General features: G+C 39.7%; 1 protein-coding gene across 1 annotated transcript; it reads right to left on the reverse strand.

The window, feature by feature from the left end:
• Positions 1–1,245: 1,245 nt before the first annotated feature.
• LOC139740525 (dipeptidyl peptidase 1-like) lies at positions 1,246–23,030 on the reverse strand. Its single transcript, XM_071651114.1, has 6 exons — positions 22,629–23,030; positions 21,159–21,255; positions 11,077–11,376; positions 10,074–10,223; positions 2,568–2,810; positions 1,246–1,718 (listed from the first exon to the last, which is right to left on the reverse strand). The coding sequence occupies exons 1-6, from the start codon at positions 22,803–22,805 to the stop codon at positions 1,246–1,248; spliced, it is 1,440 nt and encodes a 479-aa protein (XP_071507215.1). The 5' UTR covers positions 22,806–23,030.
• Positions 23,031–23,299: the final 269 nt, after the last annotated feature.

Below are 23,299 nucleotides of genomic sequence, written 5' to 3' on the forward strand. Positions count from 1 at the left end.
GCGGTTCAGATAGTTCAATACTAAATATCAAAGGAGATAATACGAGAAATAAACATGATGTAAGACTATATTTTCGTGATGTTGACACGGTTTTGCACTGTACATTCAATAAAGATCTTTTTACACTGATACAGAGTGCCAACCATTGTGTGTGTTAACAATTCGTATGTGTTTAGTTCAATATTCTTTGAAATGATGTTTCTGATTGCGTGGTTCTCACAGTTATCATGTACACGATGTAGATACGAAAGTATGACTTTGTCTGGCAATGTCTGGCTTGTCTTTAAATGTCTTACGGACTTTGTCCCAGATACCATACCTTTGTTTGTCGACTACGTGTCAATCTTAAAGTCTTATTTTCATTATCTTAGACTACACGACAAGCCAGTGCATTTAGCCTCCGCGATACAGATGAAACATTTCGCATGCATGTTATGGAAAATCGAAGAATGATAAATACCTGTCATGTTTATGCACATTACGGTATAGTAAGTTCGTATCACAAATAAATTGAACTGACTATTATTTACATAGCATATTTCTTTATCACACATGGTAAATGCTCGTGCAATCTTCAGACTTCTCATCCTCTCGTCCATTCCTAGACACAATTTGCAGATAATCGCTATCTATATATTTTTAATTAAAATGGTATCTGCATATCGCCCTGGTACCCAGTAGCTTTTCGATGGAATAAAGCAATGCCTTGTTCAGATAGATTCAATATTTTCGGTTGAGAAGTGGCCTAGTGCAATCCGATCACAATAGTTAGTTAATCAATGTGTAATTAGCAAGCAGCTTTTTACTTCTCTCGCTTTTAGTGTCATGAAGTGGATTAACTGTAGTATTTACATTTGTTTGTTTCTTTGTTTGTTCTTTCTTATACTGCAAATCCCCATGTAAGTTCTCTGGTTAAACATGATTTTCATGGCATAATTTTACCCAATTTTTGTTGCGGAGTCTCACTTAAAAAGAAAAGTCATCCCTTTGTTAGTTGTCCCGCCCCTCTCTGCTGATCTCAGCTTCATAAGGTTACCTTTGTGCAAGATTTATTTTGGGTTTGGGAATTACCCGGGTTGCATTCCACAAGCATAAATAAATAAATCATTCTTCGAGCTGCTTTTTATGAATTTTGATTGAAGCTAGCAACAATGTTAATAATCATCGACTTGTGTATGTGTGGATAATTATTCAGGCATTTTTTTTTAAATTTGTATTTCGATGGAAATTCTAGCTTTTTTTTTCCTAGTTTGTAAGCGGAACGGTGCCAACCGCCAGAGTTTCGATGTTGCACTCGTTGTTGCCGCGCTTGATTCTGAAGTAGCCCTTCTCGCCCCACTCCGAACCCCACGTGTTCTGCACGATCCAGTACTTCTCCCCCTTCTTGGGGTTGTCGCCCTTGAAGCCGTACCCGATGATGGTGACCACGTGGTTAGTGGTCTGCCAGGGGTTGAATCGGTCGACGAAAGGTACGTGATGGTAGATGCCACCACGGTAGAAAAGAAAGTCGTCGTAGACCTCGAAGCTTACAGCAAGCGGTCCGTTACGGAGGAGTTCTAGACGCATTAGGTCCTCGTTGCAGGCGCCGTAGAAGCCGCCGACGTAGTGGTAGTCGCTGGTGCGGAATCGACGGCAGGACACTCGTCGACAAGGAGCGTCACGCTCGCGGTACGGATAGCATGTCTCGTCTACCAGACCAAAGTCCTGTCCATACTTCCCTATACGACAAGAGTAACATGAAGAACATGCAGGTAAATGTGAAGAGATTAATCATATTATTTTCATGATAGAAATTGTGTTAAACATGTTTCACAATAGAGTCATTTTAGGGAAACATTATGCGTTCTGGACCGCTGGGCCTAAGAATTTATCTCGAGATAAAAACTTCGACTTCTCCACGAAAACTGAAGTACTGAAATAATGATGAAAGGAAAGTGCCACTTCACCATTATTGTCTTCACATTAAAATCATTTGGGTTTCAAGGGAACGCAAACCCCAAAATCAATGTGATTGAGTGAAAGCAGCAACATTAGTAGAACACATCAGTGAAAGTTTGAAAAAAATCGGACAAACGATGCAAAAGTTATGAATTTTTAAAGTTTTAGTGTTGGAACTGCTGGATGAGGAGACTACTAGAGGTTATGACGTATGAGTGGACGACAATTCAAAGAAAACTTAAAGGAAATTTCATGAAAACTACAAATTCCATTAACTTGATACTGACATATGTTAAGGGTAGCTATTATTCCCCCTGCTTTCTGAAGGCGGTTAGTCAAGTGCTCTTTCATAATGCCAGAAAAGTGAATTTTTGTTTGATTTCCTTTATATTTTCTTGGTATTGTTGTCCACTAATACGTCATTACCTCTACCAGTCTCCTTGTCCAGCGGTTCCAACACAAAAACTTTAAAAATTCATAACTTTTGCATCGATTGTCCGATTTTCCTCAAACTTTCACTGATGTGTTCTACCAATATTGCTGTTTTCACTCAATCCACATTACTCTTTGGGTTTGCGTTCCCTTTAAGAAGATTAGAAGGTTTGATATGAGGCATGGGATGTACAAACCAGCGATGAGATAAGGGAATCCTCCCTCGCAACCCTGCGCGTACTCGGAGCAGCTGACTACCTCTTGCGGCGACATCACCAGCTTCACCGTGTTGTTGGTCATCACGCGGAGCCGAGACTCCTGCGTCGCGGTCGAGGCGAAGGCGTAGCAGCTGCCGCAGATTCCCTGGTCGCGCACCGGTGATACGTAGTCGATACCGCCGACGTCTCGCCAGTCGAAGGCGTCGGGGAGCTTCGACGATGCTGAAATGGCACGATCAGTGTTCAACATTGATTTTGAATTCTGGGAGCTCAGGTGAAATTATTAACTTGAAAAGCCTAGCCTTCAAAACAAAACAGAATAAAACTACGACCGACAAATTGTATGGAAATATACGTAAATCAAATTTACAAGGACGTTGTGAAAGGACAAATACAATTAATTTTTACTATTAACTTATTCTCAATTTTTTATTTTTTATTTTGTAAATCATGCACGCTGAAATGAATTTTAGACGGAGCATAGTCGCTTGCACATGAAATTGCATTAACAACTGCTTGATTATAAAAGAGACTACAATATCACTCCCTGAAAAAAAAGGGGGGAGGTAGGTAAATCGTTTCTTTTAGAAAACATGGGGTCGATGGTGCATCGATCCGTGCAAGGATGTTCTGTAATGGAAAACCGCTCCACGTTAAAGTTGGCCTCCATGATGGAAATAACAGTAAATAGATAAAACTGAATTTATTTCATTAAGATTGGATATACTGTAAGAGTGTTGTGGAATATAATATATTGCAAAATAGTTAAATCATAGTAACTGTAATCTGGAACGCTTACTGTGTCATTTCTTGCATAGATCTAGCATTTGTCAGTATCGCTGAGAGTATCTTATACATTTATGATGTTGAAAGGTTCAGACACAGCAACACACGGTCTAATTTTACGGGCTAGGTCGTTGAACAGCATGCAAATGAGCTTCGTTTTGGCCAGCCCCCGTTCTATGCCTCTTTCGTATCGGATTCTAACCCAGCTGAATTCAGTCGCATGCATCTTGATAGGAAGTAGAAGATAGGTTTTGACGTCTCCATGCAAGTCGCCACGAAGTGACCCAAACTCCCGTCTTCTTCTCCGTAAGCCTGCTAATACTCGCTCGCTGCGCCTCACGGGTTTCAATATTAAGCCGGGTTTCCTACGGTCACGCGTCAGAACCGCCGATAAGGCGCTAATCAAAAAGTAACGACAGCGTGTCGGCGTCCCTGTCCTTTTAGGCAGAGGCCAAGATTTGTGTTCACCCCCGTCAAATTCATGATGTTAGGAATTCCGACATTCTGGCCAATAAATTACTGCCACTAATATGTGAAATGTATGATTATCTTTATGATTAAACCTGATTGAGAGTTGCCGATATGCGTTACAAGTTTCGAGTATCAAATTAGGATTGATGCCTCATTTACTTTTGGATGCTGATAATATCTCAACCATCCCGGAAAGAAACATAATTAAAACAACATATCTTGGTATGAAGATCATGTAATACTGAAAAAGTACCCCTCTGTTTCTCAGATATTGTGTTTTCCGGTGCATTTTACATGACACGCCCGTTGCCGATTTATATGCCCACAGGATTACTTGTTTTTAAGCACATTAATTTTTACAAACATTTTCTTTTCGCCCTGTTTCCTCTTTTTTTTTTTGGTATGTCTGTCTTCATGCCCTTAATCACACACTGTCGCCTCGAAGATTACCTCAGATATATATTGCTTTTTGTTTTGTTCATTGTTTTCTGTTTTGTTTTACTTTTACAACGTTTTGGGAGTAGTTTTAAAACGTTGTCTTCGTACCCCCTTACCTTCGACCTTTAAACATCAAACCAGTTTAATTACAAATCATGTTAATGTTCTGTGCAATATCTTAGCAAAAACAAACATTGAACAAAATCAACCCGTAAAGTTGGAGGAGTGTTAGTGTTAAAGTTATCTCCCATAAAATACAGTGGCGGATCCTGGGGGGGGGGGGGGGGGGGGGGGAGGAGGCGGGGTGAGGGCACCGGGCGCGCGCCCCCTCTTCATTTTTGGTTAAAACAAAAAGAAAAAATGGGGTGGGGGTGGGTGAGTGTGCCCCATTTAATTTTGTAAAGGCGCCTCCCCTTTACGGAATTCCTGGATCCGCGCCTGGAATAACCATATTTACTGAATTTTGAGGTTTTGTCAAATATTTAGTTTGAAATGTATAGAACTGCCAGTTTCGTAGAATCTCAGTTTTAAGTAAGTATGAATGTTAAAATATAACACAATGAAATAGATTAATTGAATTTTACAGCACGTTCAATGATATATGTTTTATTGCAGATTAAGTCTAAGGTTTGGAAAAAGTGTTTTAGTTTTGTTTTTGGGGTCATATTTTATGCTTTTATGTGTTTCAAGAATTCTTGCTCGTACAGCTGTAGTATGATTTTACCTTGGTGTACCGCAGGAGTAGTGATTGTCATGCCGTAATGATCATATACCTATGAATTCATTTATTCCCTTTCTAATAATGTGTTACCATTTACCCTCCCAAATCCCAGCTGTTCGACACCTATTTCTACTAGAGTGAATAACAACATGAATAAAGTGGCTTTTAAGATGATCTTTTACACGGCTATACTTTCACTTGTATAGCTTGCCCGTTGATTATGATATGTTTTCCAATAGAGCAAAACAGAGCTGATATCTTCGGTCACTAACTCTCCTTGAAGATCAACACCAAATGACAAAATCCACTTTTCCTTCTATACACTGGTATACATCGCATATTTGTATGTTTTTGTGTTGTACTTTAATATTTTCCTAATCTACCCATATTATTTTCTCTCTCACCTATTTCAGTAATCTTATTAGCTTTTCAGTAGGTTTCTCCCTATAAAATTAGCAAGATCTAATGACTGCAAAGACGCTTTAAGTTCTGTTTTGTTCCCGGAATCATGTCATGTATTAAGTATATTCAACGTCATCTATTAGGTTGTATTTGTTCCCTTCAAAATTGATAATCTGTACTTTTGTCTTGTTACGGGGAGCATTATTGTGTTAATCATTACTTTATAGCTATGTTCCAAAGTTTAATGTCTTTCATTTTGTGTTATGTTTACAAGTGAAAGTGGAAATGAAAGGCAATTTATTAAAAAAAGAAAATTGCATGACACGCCCATGCCGTAATAGTTTACTATTAATATATGAAGTATTTGATATTTTTATTATTAACACTTCATTCTTTGCCTACACTAATGTACTCGTGCTTCAGTTGATTATCATATCACTTACAACATTGATGATAACCATGGTAATATTTATCTCTAGATGGCATAATTGTTCATACATTGCAAATGATGATCATATTTCGAAAGACGTTATTTAGAGTGTATGACCTTCTGATAAATGTACACATACGTGTACAAACAAGCAAACACGCATAACAACCTAGATAAGATTTAACATCAAATTAGAACCTCTTAGATCAGTAGTTCAAACTTGCTGACATCTTCAATAGTTCTCAAATTTTCCAGGGCTATGATTTTCATTGCAATGTTATGCACATTACACAATATTATGTTTTCACAGTACATAATATTGTTTAATGTTAATATCTATAATTTCACGCGATTAAGATGTGATCGCTGAAAAGACATTAGTGATGAGATCATCATATAAATATAAATCTGAACAATAGACTTATATTGATCCACAAAAAATGTTCTGGTGTTTTGAAATATCATTAACATTTAGGTTATATCGTACCCATCTATTTTGTCTATTTATTAATTCATAAATCATTAAAGATTTTTCAGGTTGCAAGATGTTCTCATATAGACTCAATTGCTATAATGGCTAGAGATAGAGAGGTATGGTTGAACAGTGAGAACGGATAGGTCATTCTCGAATAGATAACAAAAAAATAAATTTTCTAATTTCCATATGGTCAGGGGATGAAGTGTACGGGCGTTTCCTTTAGCTTGCCATATAATGGCTACCCGTCAGAGGAGTATATGAAGATGGCAACTTGAGTTATCGGCACGATCGTTCACGGTCTGCAGCGTTCGTCTGGGGCTCGGAGGCTCGCGCTGCCATTAGATACTAGCTCTGATGGGCGGTGTTGCCGTTATATATGTGTATATTTCCCCTCATTAGCCAAAGCAGCCTTGAGGCTATGACTAATAATCTCGTTGCGTTGTGAGATCCGAAAAATTTATACGCGCTCGCTTTTCCGTAACCACACAGTGGACCAATATCTTATTATAATCATATCTGAAGTGTCGTTTTTAATGTACCTTCACGCCTAAACATTTTAAGCCATCTTGATACCTATTTTTTTCTTTAGAGGAAGGGCGGAGACGAAGAGTTTTACCAAAGCGGCGATAAGAATTTACCAATTTAAATACTTTTTGCAAACAGATCTTTTGCGGTATTCACCTTCAGAATATTTATTGTATTGTCACATATTTTGATAAACGCAGTTACCTAGCCGCCTCGATATATTTCAAGTTCTGATTACCAATACGGCAGCATGGCAGGATGATGACCCTTGACCATTAACACGAGTACGACCCTTTATCCCCACCCCGCATATATATATTAAAAAAAAAAGTTCTCCGTAGATTCAAGATTCAGGATTCAAATTTATTTTTCTTTCCTTGAGATAAACAGAGAAATTATATACAATCAGACAATGTATAAACAGAACATATTTGTGATATTTATCAAAAAAGAAAAAACACCCGTCACAAAATTGACAAAATACATGCGAAAATGAGTAGCCCGTGACATGCATATTACATGGTGATATATATATATATATATATATATATATATATATATATATATACACACACTGTATAGTAATGATGCTTGGATGAATACGTTAACTAAGATGGACTCCTTGATTACAGACTGCTATAAATATTAAGGTGATGAAGTACATGGGAAATCTTACATGATTTTCTCATAACTTATATCGCACGGGTTTAGCTGAGATGTCAATCAAAACACGGAGTTTGGTCTGGAAATGCCATAACTGGGAGCCAAATGATTGGTGGCGTTAAATTTAAATCGTAGGTTCTTCATGCTTTGCCTCGCGTGGTCACCGAAGCACTTGCTCTTGAAAATTAAAACGCACTATCGTCACCCGTCGTCTACGACATTAGAGTGAAGGAATGTATCCGGTCCTCGATCATTTTTTTTTTTTACTCATTACATCATGATTACGGTGGCGACCGACACGCCGATAGAGCACGAGGTGATCTGTGACAGGCACTCGGCTTGGTCATCAAGATCGCATCACATGGGACACTCCTTTAACCCCTTCTGTTTCAAAGAGTCAATTTCACGCATAAAACCTACGGACGGGTAATATTATGGCACCCAGAGGGTTCAGCTTGAGGCATCGGGCGAAAGTCTTCCTTGCACCGTTCTTGAACTCCGATGCGTGATCAAGTGACATACTTGTTTCTTTTAATCCCTCAGGTCTATACTTTGTAAACAAAACTCTCCTTCTTCGTTTTGTCCGAGTTCTATCTACTTTACTGAATACACTTAAACGATGGAAGACTCGCTCTGGGAGAAGTCTCGGGTTTTCGACAAATCCCAAACGGAGATCCTATGGATGAACTGCTTGTTCTTAATTCCTTGCATGTTGCAAAAAGGAAAGACAGCATTATCCTACAACCATTCGCATTTCACTGATTTTAAATAATCTTAATTTCACACGGTATAACGTTATTTCCCCACTAAGAATAGATAAATGAGTAAATAAGTAAAATGGCAAGATAAATGAGTGAATAAATATGTTGTTGTTATTTTAAAGATCGAAAGAAGAGAGAGAGTGAATAAATACAAATAAATGACTACATTCTGAATAGAACAGGTAGGAACTATTATTTGTAGACATCAAGGGCTACATTCAAAACCTCATAGCATTTTCAAGTCAGAATTATAACTAGAACAAATAAGATTAATATCTGTGTACAATCACTGTTAAGGGCAGATAATCACAATCGACTTTGCCAATTCAACTCTGTCACGAAACAATAATGACACTCGAAGTCCATTAGTTCCATTTCAGTATGGATGGCACGAACATTAATTTGCCAGGTGCATCTTCATCAAGAAAAAAAAAATGGCGGGAACTCCCTTCCACTATGTTTTTAGGGAAGCATGGTTGGATAGCAATATAAATGCTATTGGAGAGAAATAATTAGAGATTAGTTCTAATCATATTACTTTGATTACTCTCGTAATTTTTCACGTTTCTTTTTTTTTCCTTTGGGCTTACAGTGTTTGGTTCCCTAATCAAAGTGGGAAATAAAGGGGGTACTATCAACCCAACCACGGCACTACACTTGACCCCGTCCCCCCGCCCCACACCCATAAGCACACACACGCACACACACACACGCGCGCGCAAAAAAAAAAAAAAAAATGTTCCGTGGCCCCAGGATTTTACCGTCAAACCCCTAGGAAATGACCTCTCCCAGGGACCCCCGCCCCCAGATATTCTCCCGCGTGACGGCGTGACTCATCATGGGAAATATCAAAAAGGTACACAGACAACAACAATAATGTACACGAAAGTCAGGTACCGGGACTACATCTAATTGTACACGAATGATAATTGTGCAATGCACCCCATGGCCTTTTTTTATAGAGAGAGAAAAAAAAAACGGATGGAATTTCACGCTTCACTGATCTGCCCAAAGTCGTCTGTCTGCCTCCGCGCATGCGTGTTTGTGAGAATATCGGCATGAAAAACAAACAGAGGCATGCGCAGTCAAACAATGGACATTATCATTTCCTAATTGGAATAACACAGAATGACAGGCGACGGGTTGATGCAAATGAACCAGTACGAAAAAGCATGACTTCGAAATAGGAATACTTGTTCTATATGTTGATAAAGAATCTGCCAATCTGGATACTCTTGTTTGTTGATCGATTGTGTTTTTACTCAATCTTAAAAGTTCTGTATCAGGTCCTTGCAACGTATAAATGAATGCGTGGAATCTCAAGGAAAGATTTTATCAGAAGCCATTAAACCAGAGCTATATTGATTGCTGAACGAATAAAGGGATGGTATAGTATTGGTTGAGATGAAGATTCAGCTTTGAACTTTTCTTCGAGATACTTCAGAAACTACTTTATAAATGTTAAAGAGCATACAATTTGAACAGGAATTCAAGGTGTATTTGATGAAAATCGATTTTGAAATGGCTGATAATATATCCGAAAACAAAGTAAAACAAAGCGAACCCAATGAAAATGGGTCCCATTTTTTTATTAGGATTGTTTTGATTTGGATATCTCGGCCATTTCAAAACCAATGTTCATCAAGTAAACTTTGAATTCTTCTTAGAATTGTTTGGTCTTCAATATTTCATAAGAGGTTTCTCATTATCTAAAAAAAAAAAAAAATCATCATAAAAAATGGAAACTTGAAGTCCTATCCCAACCGGAACTGTACTATCCCTATAATACATCACTGGACGAGCGTCTTACCTTCACGCGTGTCGTCATCTACCGGGGCCACGTTGGGGTACACCCTCTTATGCAGTTTGCCGCCAGCTCGACGACGCAGGTCCCCAAGAGTCAGATTCTTGTAGCGCTTGTAGTAGGTAGCAGTCCAAGAGTTCTGGTGCTGGTTTATCGCTGGAACATTAAGTTTTATTAGCAGAGCAGGACATGATTACAGTCGCGTTGATATTCATAAGATCTATGAACATACAACCAGATAATCATTGCTCTTTGTGGATGCGAAAATGTTTTGATTTGAAGAGGAAAGTTTGCGAATGCGAAATTGAAGTCCACCCATGAAACAATGTTTTAAGAGAACAGTAAATGGGAAATTCTACCACGACTTGCTCAACCACGGAGGCTGATATGAACTTTAGAAAATCGGGAACATGCAAATTACTTCTTTTATATAAATCCAGGCAATTGGATAATTTTGATGTTGCTGTCCGCTTAAAGAATGCATGTCTAATCTATTTCATTCTTCACTGACAATAAAGTATCAATATTTATTTTTAACATAGAGATAATGATTGATGACAACATTGCCGTTTACGTAGGTATTGCTTTAGGCCCACTTGTTGGAGTATCGGAGAAGGAAGCTCTGTGTTTGTTGAGAACGCCCTTTGTAATGAAGGGCATAAGGCATAAAACGTGAATATTTTAGCACACTGGTCTATTCCAGTCAATTCAATAGCTACTTAGGTCCTTTCCCGCCTTTTGCGTATATTGTCAGATCCTTATCATGGCAATTACCTCCCGAGGACAATTGCCCCCCAGCTAAATACTGGTTATCAATAAGGTTAGAGTAAAGATTAGGCTGAGGGTTAGGTTTATGGTTAGAGTTTGGGAATAGGGTTAGGATTAGGTTCATGATTAGGATTAGGATTAGGGTCAGGGGAAAGGTCTGGAGTAATCGCCCGTGGGTAATTGCCTAGAACCGTCAGGTCACATGTCTGGTGTAACTGTAACGCTAGGGTATGAGCCTTACCTGCGATAAACTTATCGTTTTTCCGATGTACCGCGTGTTCGTCGAATTGCGACTCCAGGTTTTCCAAGTCCAGGGCCTTCACAGAGGAACCGGTGTCCCGGAAACGCGAGATCTGTTCGCCCCGGAAGCAGGACCAATCCGTCTGGTCATCGTTGTGAGCCCAGCCGATGGTCACGTTGCAGTAGCTGATGACCTTCTTCTTCGAGATCTTCTCGTAGTCCGAGAAACCGAAGAACTTCTTGTTCCTGATCACTACCTCGAAACCCTGGTTGTAAATCAGGGTCCAGAATCCAAGTCTCCCTTTAAGTAGAGATAATTTTGATTGATTAATAATTGTATCAATCCTTCGGGAAGAGGAGAATTCGGCTGTGTATGGTATACACTGTTTATAACGCTTGTCTTGTCCATTATAAATATCTTGTGTGGTTATACGTGTACTCAAAAATCTTAGTAAGATGTAGGACTGTCGAAAACCTTGCGTTCTATATTTGGAATCTGAAGCTCACAGAGAGGAATACACGCGTTTATGTTATACTGTATAATGACAGACATACGCTTTCCGATGTGTATATTGTTGTTTTTTTAACTATTTTAATCTAGTCCACGTGACCAGATTGGACAAGGTATCATAGCAAGGAGTAAATTCTTCAAATTATTGCAATATTCGTTTTAACTGGAAGCGATCTCGGGCGCTGATGCCAACTGAACTACAGTAAAACACTGTAAAATATCAATCATATATTATATTACGTACTCTTCAGGTAACATAATTTGTGACACTACTTTGAGAAGTAGTTACTTCTATGTAACGTTGATTACATTTTGAACAGAAGCAACATATCACATCTTCTATATTTTTCATAGCACATGCATGTAATGAAGGCATAGATTTCAATTGTCTCAGTAGGAGTAGCAGTGCGGAAGTTGACACTGAAATCCCTGGGTAACCTGTGCTTTGGCAGTACCCCAGCAGTAGAAGGTCCGGATGGCGCCAGAGGGTGCACACACACCTGAGAGGACCGACCCCAGGGCCTCTTTATACAAGAGTCGATGTCATTCTCTTCTATCAGCCACATTGCCATTATAAATCAATTATCTGAATAGTTCTGTTTCCTTTTCGTGAAAATCGCAGGAGATATGGAAACTTTTAATAGTTGCCAACTAAAAAAAAATAGTTCTGCCTGATTTTCCATCTATCAAAACTCCTATCAATCCTCTCAGTAGATTCATATCTCCTTAAAACTAATGATCGGTGAAGTAAGGATGTCAGAGTATTCAGCTCATTCTTTTCGATATGTAAGATATCAACAGAAGAGTGAGATTACAAAAATACAAAGAAAATTCTATGGGTTTCTTGACATTTTGGCTAAGATGTGAGATGTGATATCATGCAACTGAATAACACAATCACATGAGATTGTAAAGCGACACAAAAAAGTCACAGCTACGTATTTGAATTCGACTTATCAAATCAAAGTATAATTGACAATTAATAATGATATGAAATGAAAAGAAATTAGATGAAATTAAATGAAATGAAAAGTGTGGGGGTAAGTAAAGTGATTATACATAAAAAGCAAAAAAATTGTCTCAGGTCGTTAGTGAAGTCGTGAGGAGTGACATGTCACTGACAAAGAATTTTTGGCACGGTGCATGACCGAAAAACTGCATGGATTGCGCTTTCTACGAATCTTACTTTTTCCCTTCCAGACAAAATGAAACACGATTTCCGGTTCCCTTCCCACAGTACGAAACAAAAGAAAATAATGTGTGATGATAGGGACAGTTCTGAGAACTATTCTGTTTATTCTATTGCTCTTCCAGACAGACACACGATATCTTTTGACAGACAAGATATCTTTTGCCGTCTTCAAACAGCAGTCTAAGATGAGCTAAAGGATGACCACTCACGTCACGGCCCAGGCACACCGGAAGGCAATTAATTCATATCCCTATTAGACATAAAGATTTGCTTCTTATATGATGTGCACGTGTCCATGTCAAATTGAAGTGCTGTCTGGGTAATTATTCTTATTAAAGGGCACCACGCCATCGTTACATATAACTTTGACCTGAAGCGGTGTACTGTTGTCAAAAATGTGCACATGCGATGCCACTTTAACGAAAATGTGGCTTTATAGAAGCCATATCTTTCGACGAATTTTGCTCAATTTTTTTCACAGATGTCTGTCACAGTTAAATCTGAAAACTTATAAATGTTGATGAAGCTGTCATCAATGTTCGGTAATAAATCTCTATATGTTTTACCTGAAATGTAGATCTGCTTAAGCGAGTGATTTTTTTTTCAGGTTCCTTAGGTACATAATTTATGACGGGAATCAAGCATTATCCACTCAAATTTCACGACAGATGGACATTCTTTGAGTCATAACAGTATAGAAATTTTCAGTACCTAAAATGGAATGTATTTCATACTATATGCACATGTCTAATCGCCCAGTTCTATCATACTATAGTACTTAGTGATTATTTGAAAGTATAAACATCCAGATCCTGATCAAGGTAATCAGAAATAAAAAACTTATGACTTAAATTGGACTGTGCTGTCATACAAATTTTGTATTTTTCAAAATACAGTACAAGATTTGTATTAGACTAGTATGAATGTTATGATTTTGTATAGCCTAATAGATTATCTTTATCCTGTTTACGTCGTCCCGGTGCACCGGGACGACGTAAACAGGATAAAGATATACACCGCGGTGTAAGCATGCTTGTTTGCAAGTAGTTGCAGAGTGGTTACACGGATTTATTTGTGTTGTAAAAATAGTATCACATTACTATTTTTTAAACCGAAGTTCTACACGAAGTTCTAACTTGCAAATTTCAAAGGGAACCGCTTTACGAGAGGGATATGCCGCTGCGTGAAATCGCTTTTCAATCAGTTGACCCGTAATATTCTGACGTTTCTTTGTGTTTGAGTATAATTGGAGGGGTGAGGAGCGAAGATCGGGCATACCTTGCAAGTCTCGATATCGCCAGTACCTAGGTGCCGTGTGCAGAGCAGCGTTTTAGATGCATTATGGGATAGCTCAGGGGACAAATTGCCCCGGTTTGGCTGCATATCAATTATTATGAACTCAGGTAACGTTCCGTCTTTACCCAGGGGTATTTTTTGGTGAAGATTTCTTCGCTTTCCATCATATTGTGACCAGCACATTTAAGCCTTGCAATAGTGAATCATGACTCTATACTGACGTCAATGTATCAGTATACAAAATGATGCTCAGGACAGAGTGGATCGGTGAGAATTGGATGCGTGAGTTTAACTTTGGAGCTCTTTAAACCCATTCGCTGCGCTCGTGGGTTTTAGACCGTTCCAAAGTTAAACGAGAACATCCAATTCTCACTGATTCACAAAATAGGCCTGTGCATCATTTGTGTTATAGAATGGGCCAATAAATTCATTAAATACAACCATTTTCCCCATTATGCGTCCGGTACACCTACAACACTATACAAGACTTGAGCCATGCCTTCGGATTTTACAGGACGCATGGCCATGCGTTAGGATTTTACCGGACGTACTGCTCAGTGTGGATCAGTAAAAATCAATGCATGACAATTGACCAATCAGATTGCAGAGATTCTGATGCCCATCTTATGATAAAAGTCTGAAATGTTAAACTCTTTTTTTGTTAGTTGAATTCTAACTGAAGAAAAAAGCAGCAACAAAAGAAAATCAGACGAAATTGATTAAATAGCATTGGAAATAAGACTATGGCCTAGCGACAATGGCACCGAGGAATCCCACAGTGCATCCGTGACAAGGCTTTTCAGAAGTTTTCTGCGTATTGGCGATCCCGAGAATTGCAACAATGACATGTTTTCCTTGAATTGAACGCATAAGAACACAAATGTTTGTAAGAACTGCAACCATTGCTGAGACAATGATTCGTTTTATGATTTTAGACTACTTTAGAACAAAGCGACATCATTTAAAGAGATATTTAGCATAATTTCAACTTGATTTCTTCGGTCTTGGCTATGGTCATAGTACACAAGCATCTCAAATAAGCGATGATGGCGATGATGCGCCACATCTGTGGCGACAGCATATGGTGCCGGCTATCTCAGACTGACTGTTTCGAATCGCTGGCGACCTCATCTAGAGTTAACGCTCCACCTGCGACGCTTACCCGCTCGAAGAAAGGGAGAGTAAAAGACAGATAGAGCCGGGGCGAAAGAGAGAGATGGGAGGGGGGGGGGGGGGGAGAGATCGGCAGCGCCTATTCCAAATTATGAAAGGAAATGTAGAAGGAGCTCTTAATCACGAAAGGAAGGAACATAATAATGTTAATGAGGGGGCCTCGGTTGACTAGATTTTCTGAGCTTTATAGCTGAACTTCGGGCGACATAATCACGTACTGCTGTTATGGTATGAGAGGAATGTCTACAGTAGATGTTTAAACAGCATGCATCCGATGTATCATAAACCAGTTGTGTAAGTATATCTTTACTAAAAGTAAGTTGATATGAATATACCTATTAAAACTCGCGTTGGTTTCGTTTCCGATATCCTATATCCAAGTAATGAACCCTATTTTTATTGTGTTTTCTAATCTTTAATTAATTTCTGACCATTTTGATTATATTATTGGGTCAGCTTATAACAACGTGAACAAAATACACAAATATGAAATCACGACAGAATTCAAGTAATTCAAGTGTCTCTCACAGACACACACACTCAGACAGACACACGCACGCACACACACAGACAGACACACACACACCATGGGCGTAAATCCAGGGGGGGGGGGGGGATGGGGGGGGGGATAAGGGAGGGGGGATGGCCTGTACAATCACCCCCCCCCCCCTTGAATTTTGAGGGGAAAAATGGAGGAAGCAGAAATGTGATTGTTTCAATTTTGGCATATTGCATGACGTTTGTACGCCGGCCTTCAGACAGGTAACAGAGCTGAACAGTATTCTATCTTGTAGGAAAATGTATACATAATTTTCTCAAGCGCTCCCTCGCTTCGCTCGCTCGCGAAGAATTAAGTAACATCGACATACACTGTAAGGTATGGCTCAGACGTTGACAACGTCAAATAGTGTAGGCCTACATGTAAACATGCTATGACGCGAGTAACTGGGGACCTTCTGCAAAATATGTACGAAAACAAACAAACAAACAATAACAAAAACTATATCGCCATAATTGAACCCCCTCCATTTCCTGAATCATTCCTGAGAAACGACAGTGACTGATGACTCAGTCAGGATACATCTATGGGCATACCGACCAGGGAAGATCAGGGGCGTCGAATCTATTTGGGGGGGGGGGGGGGGGGGGGGGCAAAGGGGCATTTGCCCCGCCCCTACGGAAGTGTTTAGGCAGACAAATCATTTATTACCCAAGCAATTCCCGAGATGAGGACAAATCTCGAACTTTCTTAATGGAAAATTGTCCAAATATCGCCAAAACTATGCACCAGATCGTTGTATTGCAATCATGAACCTGCAAAAGCTCCACTATACAGGATCCCTTTCGATAAACTTTGTACACTTTTGACATTGACGTATATTTCCCTTATCAAAGAGTGTGCAGTAGATCTTTCACTTAACAAAAGCACCCTCATATGCAGAGGCGTTGATGGGGGGGGGGGGATGGTTCCCTCATAAAAGTGGGACAAACAAAAGCGAAAAATATAGCTACAAACGGGAGTGTTTGGAGTGTAAAATGTCAAAATTTTAAAGCTCGCTCGCTCCGCTCGCTCGCATTTAACCACTATTCCATTCTCCTGACGTTGCCAGTGACTGACAGCAGTTGCGCCCGGTGCGCCCCCCTTAATTTCCAAAGCGAAAAATGTAGCTACAAACGGCAGTTTTGGGACTGTAAAATGTCAAAATTTTGAAGCTCGCTCGCTTCGCTCGCTCGCATTTAATCATTATTCCATTCTCCTGATGTTGCTGCAAGTAATTGCCAACAGTTTTCGCACGGTGCGCCTCCCTTAATTTCCAAAGCGAAAAATATAACTACAAACGGCAGTTTTGGGACTGTAAAATGTCAAAATTTTGAAGCTCGCTCGCTTCGCTCGCTCGCATTTAATTAATGCCATTCTCCTGATGTTGCTGCCAGTAATTGCCAGCAGTTTTCGCCCGGTGCGCCCCCTTAATTTCCAAAGCGAAAATATACAGCCACAAACGACAATTTTCAAGCTCACTCGCTTCGCTCCCTCGCATTTAATCGTTATGCCATTCTCCTGATGTTGCTGCCAGTTATTGCCGGCAGTTGCGCCCGGTGCGCCCCCCTTAACTTCCAAAGCAAAAAATATAGCTACAAACGGCAGTTTTTGGACTGTAAAATGTCAAAATTTTGAAGCTTGCTCGCTTCGCTCGCTCGCATTTAACCATTATTCCATTCTCCTGATGTTGCTGCCAGTAATTGCCAGCAGTTTTCGCCAGGTGCGCCCCCTTTAATTTCCAAAGCTAAAAATATAGCTACAAACGGCAGTTTTTGGACTGTAAAAAATCAAAATTTTGAAGTTCGTTCGCTTCGCTCGCTCGCATTTAATCATTATGCCATTCTCCTGATGTTGCTGCCAGTAATTGCCAGCAGTTTTCGCCCGGTGCGCCCCCTCAATTTCCAAAACGAAAAAATACAGCCACAAACGACAGTTTTTGGGACTGTAAAGTGTCAAAATTTTCAAGCTCACTCGCTTCGCTCGCTCGCATTTAATCATTATGCCATTCTCCTGATGTTGCTGCTAGTAATTGCCGGCAGTTGCGCCCGGTGCGCCCCCCTTAATTTCCAGAGCGAAAAATATAACTACAAACGGCAGTTTTTGGACTGTAAAATGTCAAAATTTTCAAGCTCACTCGCTTCGCTCGCTCGCATTAATGTGCCATTCTCCTTATGTTGCTGCCAGTAATTGCCAGCAGTTTTCGCCCGGTGCGCCCCTTAATTTCCATAGCGAAAAAATACAGCCACAAACGACAGTTTTTGGGACTGTAAAATGTCAAAATTTTCAAGCTCACTCGCTTCGCTCCCTCGCATTTAATCATTATTCCATTCTCCTGATGTTGCTGCCATTAATTTCCGGCAGTTGCTCCCGGTGCGCCCCTCTTAATTTCCAGAGCGAAAAAAATACAGCCACAAACGGCAGTCTTTGGACTGTAAAATATCAAAATTTCCAAGCTCGCTCGCTCCGCTCGCTAGCATTTAACCGCTATGCCATTCTCTTGATGTTGCTGCCAGTGATTGACAGCAGTTGTGCCCGGTGCGGCCCCCCCTTAATTTCCAAAGCGAAAAAGTATAGCTACAAATGGCAGTTTTTAGACTGTAAAATGTCAAAATTTTCAAGCTCGCTCGCTCCGCTCGCTTGCATTTAATCGCAATGCCATTCTCCTGATGTTGCTGCCAGTGATTGACAGCAGTGCGCCCGGTGTGCCCCCCCCCTTAATTTCCAAAGCGAAAAATATAGCTACAAACGGCAGTTTTTGGACTGCAAAATGTCAAAATTTTCAATGCAAAAAGATTTCACCGTGGGAGGGGGATATCCCCCTACCATACCCTCTCCCCCTCCCCCCGCTTGCTTCGCTCCCTCACATATCCGCTCCTCCTAAGATCAAATTCTGTCTACGCCGGTGATAGGCCCCATTATTTAGTAGGCCTTAACAGTGATGTCGCACGGGCGGAGCAAGAGCTGAAATACCACGATTTAGTCATTCAATAATATATTGTGAATATTTCATTTTCTTATTGTTTTTTTAAAGAAAAGAAAACAAAATTTCACCAAAAGTGTGCACCAGATCGCTGAATTTCAGGTCTGAAAATGCAAAATCTTCCTCGTGTGAGAGTGGGATCCCCCCCCCCATACACACCCTCCCCCCGTTAGGTCGTTCCGCTCCCTCTCACAGATATTTCAAAAACAAAAACAAAAGTTTTCATACTTTTAAGGTCTGATTTTCCGCTGAAATTCATCTGAGAAGGAAAAAAAAAGCAACAAGAACTAAAAGTCTTCATATTTTTGCTGCCACTTTCCTCCCACTTTATATTTCATGCAAAAGAGTGGGACATCCGATCCCTGTAAAGTGTGTGTGTGTGTGGGGGGGGGGGCACCAAGCTTCTCCCCCCCCCCCCCCCCCCCCCCCTCCAAGGCTGCGCCGTTCCGGTTATGGGCTTGTAATCGTGGTGATGGTGACCATCCCCCCACTCCTCAGTACGGATTTACGCCGTTGACACACACACACATACATACACACATGGTCATCTCCGCACCTTACGTTACATGTCGAAGAAATGAACCAGTGGAAGTCGGACCTGTCACTGACCTCATGTTTGTTAAAAATGTATATCAGCAGTTTTGATCTTACCAATACAATTGTACAAAGGATGACAATCTAATTGAATTTAGGGGAAAAACACACTTTCATGGCACATCTTCCCCCTATGTAGTGCAATCGATAATGTCAGTTTGCATAGTTTCAGATATGTTCAAAAAGTTATTCAGCCGTTACAAATAATATATTCACACTTTTTCTTTGATGGTGTTTTCATTTTCTCGCACAAATCAACGATTGTGTCCTCTTTTCCATTCTAACGTGGGACACTACACCGTATGTCCCAAAAATTACAACAGTGACCTCCACAACGATAACTTTAAAGATAATTGATCAATCCAAACACAATTTCAGGGTATGAAACTAGAACTCATTGCCCACATCTTACAGAAAACCCCATTCAATTTGCTTTAGTTCATGGTCAAAGAGAAAAGAGGATTTTTGTAGAGCGTGTCAGGAATCCCTTCCCTCCAAGTTCTGTCTATTGTGTTTGCACAAGAATCAGACTCACGACATGCTTTACAACAATCCACATTTCTCTGTGACCGCTTAAGCAAATTGAATGGGGTTTTCTGCAAAATATAGCTAAGATGTGATATTTTAAGGCCCTGAAGTAGCATTAAGACGGTTTATTTATATTGGGGTTATCAATGCAAAAATCCGATTGTATTTTTTTTTTTGGGGGGGGAGGACATACTGTATACACGGACGATCTAAATGGAATATTTCAACACTAGCAGGCATGACAATGAGAGAAGAAAAGATAGGATGACTCTATTTTTCATACTTTTTTTGCCATTTTTTAATCGTTGACCAGTTTCTCCACCAGCCCTGAATTTCAAGGGCAGGCCATTCAGTTCACACCTTGCAATATTGACAAAAAGTGCAATTGGAGCTGCAATATTTGCGCTGATTTCGGGTTTAGTAGCTTGTACCCGCGTCACGCTACGTAGCCATCTGAGTCAGTCAGCCCACGCAGGGCAGCCTCCGATAAATACTCGAATCCAAATTTGTGCGAGAGTCGACAGTAAATTTAGGTGTCACTCATTGATGCTGACGTTGTAATCGCCAAATTTAAGATCAGCAGTTCTCTCTATATAAAGTGATATTGTGCGACAAATGGGAAGTCGGATATGGTTTCTGTTATTAGATAAAAACATATTTGCTACCGCTAGCGTCCATATTGCATATTTTACGATTTCTATGTTTTTCCTTTTCGTCCTTTTTGTCATTTTCTATTGTGTTTTATTTGGGAGTTGTCTGTTGAAATTTTCATCTTAGTGTAGCGTCCGTCTTGACACACATCGATTGGAACTTGAGCTTAGACATGTTTAATGGAATTATTTCTCTCCTAAAACAAAATTAAGCCATGATATTTGTAAAACATGTATGCCCATTATCTTTCTGTTTATCATGACTACTTCTAGAACACTGATCAATTCAGTGCTTTTTTAACGTCGATGCAGGGTGATCTGTCAATCAATTGCAATAAAAACAACGTAAGAATGAATCAATTAGCATAAATTGATTTGAATAAACCTGGGTTCATTTCATGAAAGTCTCATGAGAAACTTTTCTCCCATAAGACACACTCCTGAGAGACTTCAAGAAATTGATTTTACTTCTCTACATAGCTACATATCAGTAACGTTTGCCATTCTGAGATTTATGTAAAGACTTTTATGTGATGACTTCATGAAACGGATTCCAGATCATGTATATCAAAGTAACACCTGTTCGGATAGAAGCTCCTTGTCGACATGTCTACTCACCGTTTTCGTCGACAGCGAGGTCGGGAAATCGAAGATTGATCACCCACGATCTCGTCTTCTTCCATGGCATTGAACAGTTCACGCCGTTTGTTGTCGACTATACAGAGAAATACAGTTTCGAGGGTATGTCAACTGTCAATTACCCATGTTACGATAGGAAGGTTTGTCTTCTTTTCGTCAACTAAATTTTCATGAAGCGAATGTGTTTGTACTTTGTTCTCAAAACAGTTTCGTATGAATTTCACAAGATGATGAATTCGCTCCTGATTCGCTCCACAGACAATTATACCATGTTGTCGTTACGTAATGTTTCTGTTGTCTCCTTCTGATTAAGTTAGAATACGGTTTTATCTAACAATATAAACAGTGATAAATAAGGTTATTAATGATAAAAGGATTAACAGAGGAACATTCATCTCCTCTTCTTTTTTATCTGCTTTATTATTCTTTTTTAGCTTAACATACATTGATGGAAAGAATCGACTCACTTTGCATGATGCAAATGAAAACTGAAATGATAATAGAAGCTGCTATAGTGACAGACAGACAGACAGACAGACAGACAGACAGAATTAGATCACCTTTTATACAAATTTAAAAAAATCAACAACAGCAAGTGAATGAAAATACAAGCTAACAATAAGAAGCTTTATGATAGCAGTAATAACTGCCAAAACCAATATATTCTTTACCATGTCAAAACGGGTTGTAAAGTCGTCCAATTTTCAACATGTTCTTGACTTGATTGACGGGTACAACAATCAAGTCCACAGAATTGAATTTAACTGAACTTGCTTTTTCTCTTTCAATCTATGTGCGTTTTGTTGTTGTTGTTGTTGTTGTTGTTTACCTGCCCCCAAAATGCCGGTGATTTCACGCTGCAGCGTGAAAAAAAAAACCCGCAACCTTACAGCTTCAAGACTCTGCTTAGCAGTTTTTCAGTCTTTATTATTAATACTATGTTGCGCTTGTTTCTCAACCAATACAGAGTCTGTAAGTGCTTTCTTTACAAATTTATTGAGATTATGTTATCATGTGATATCAAAGTTACATTCGAAAGGAGGCAAATATCAGATATCCCTATGAAATGTATTTTTTGTTCGCACTCTTTTTTATAGACTGTTCAAAGTTGTAGCATTATTTCTGTCACATCCCTCAAATTTTCATTGAACTTTAATCTCTAAAATTGGCGATTAAGAAAAAAAAAAATTCAACCCTTTCAGTGCTTTGCAGTGCTGATTGACACAGAAAATCTCATAGCATTGTACACACTGTTTAACGCTCCTGGCAGTGGCAGGATGAGAAGATAGCTCTTGTTTTGCGAGCTCTGTCTCAATCGAAATATTTATGCATACGTGTGTATTGTCAACTATAATAAAGTAGTCGTTATCCATACAATGCGCGTTTCCTGTTCATTTCTACTTTACTTTTAATCGTGTAGAAAGACACAAATATTATAAGCCTGCTTACCGGGCCCATGAAAAACTTCCATTTTCCCTCAATATCCTCAAAGCTGCAGTTCGCTGGAGTATCGGCACCGACGAGTCCTGATCCGGTTGGCCCGTTATCCCAGGCTAGGAATACCAGGAGTAAGGTGGCTGATACCAATAACAACCCGCTCCATGTTCTCGTCGTCGAATGTGTCATCTTCTTTTTTGTTTTCTTCTTTTTTTCACTTAGGCTGGAGTGAATGTTTTCCTCTTAGAGCTTGTAGTGCAGGAGAATACCTGAAATGAATGCAACTAAGACTTTGCACCAATTCAGCGGACTGTCGAGACGCGGGGACAGGAACTCTGAGTGAACCATATGGCGAGCTTCGGACTACAACGGCGCCGTCAGCGCGGCTGAATATGGTCCGATGGTTCCGTGGAGTAAGATGATAAGCTTGGCGGCACCGACACAAAATAACCCCCAAGATGGAGAAAGTACATCACTGCGCATGCGCGATTTGCATGAAATCATTTTCACGTGATTCTACCGTCTGTTATATTCTTCTTCTTTTTTTTTTCTTCAAGTGAACGGTATGTTGCTCTAAGCTGACACGGTAATATGATAAAGTCTACGAGGTATCATAACGAAACTGTGGACATCACCAACCAATAGTCATGGCTATGTAATGCACTATTATGTTATCTGTGCAA

Source organism: Diadema antillarum, unplaced genomic scaffold (genome assembly GCF_040938485.1).
Source record: "Diadema antillarum isolate AM-2024a unplaced genomic scaffold, OU_Dant_1.0 seq00000857_RagTag, whole genome shotgun sequence".
Taxonomy (NCBI): domain Eukaryota; kingdom Metazoa; phylum Echinodermata; class Echinoidea; order Diadematoida; family Diadematidae; genus Diadema; species Diadema antillarum.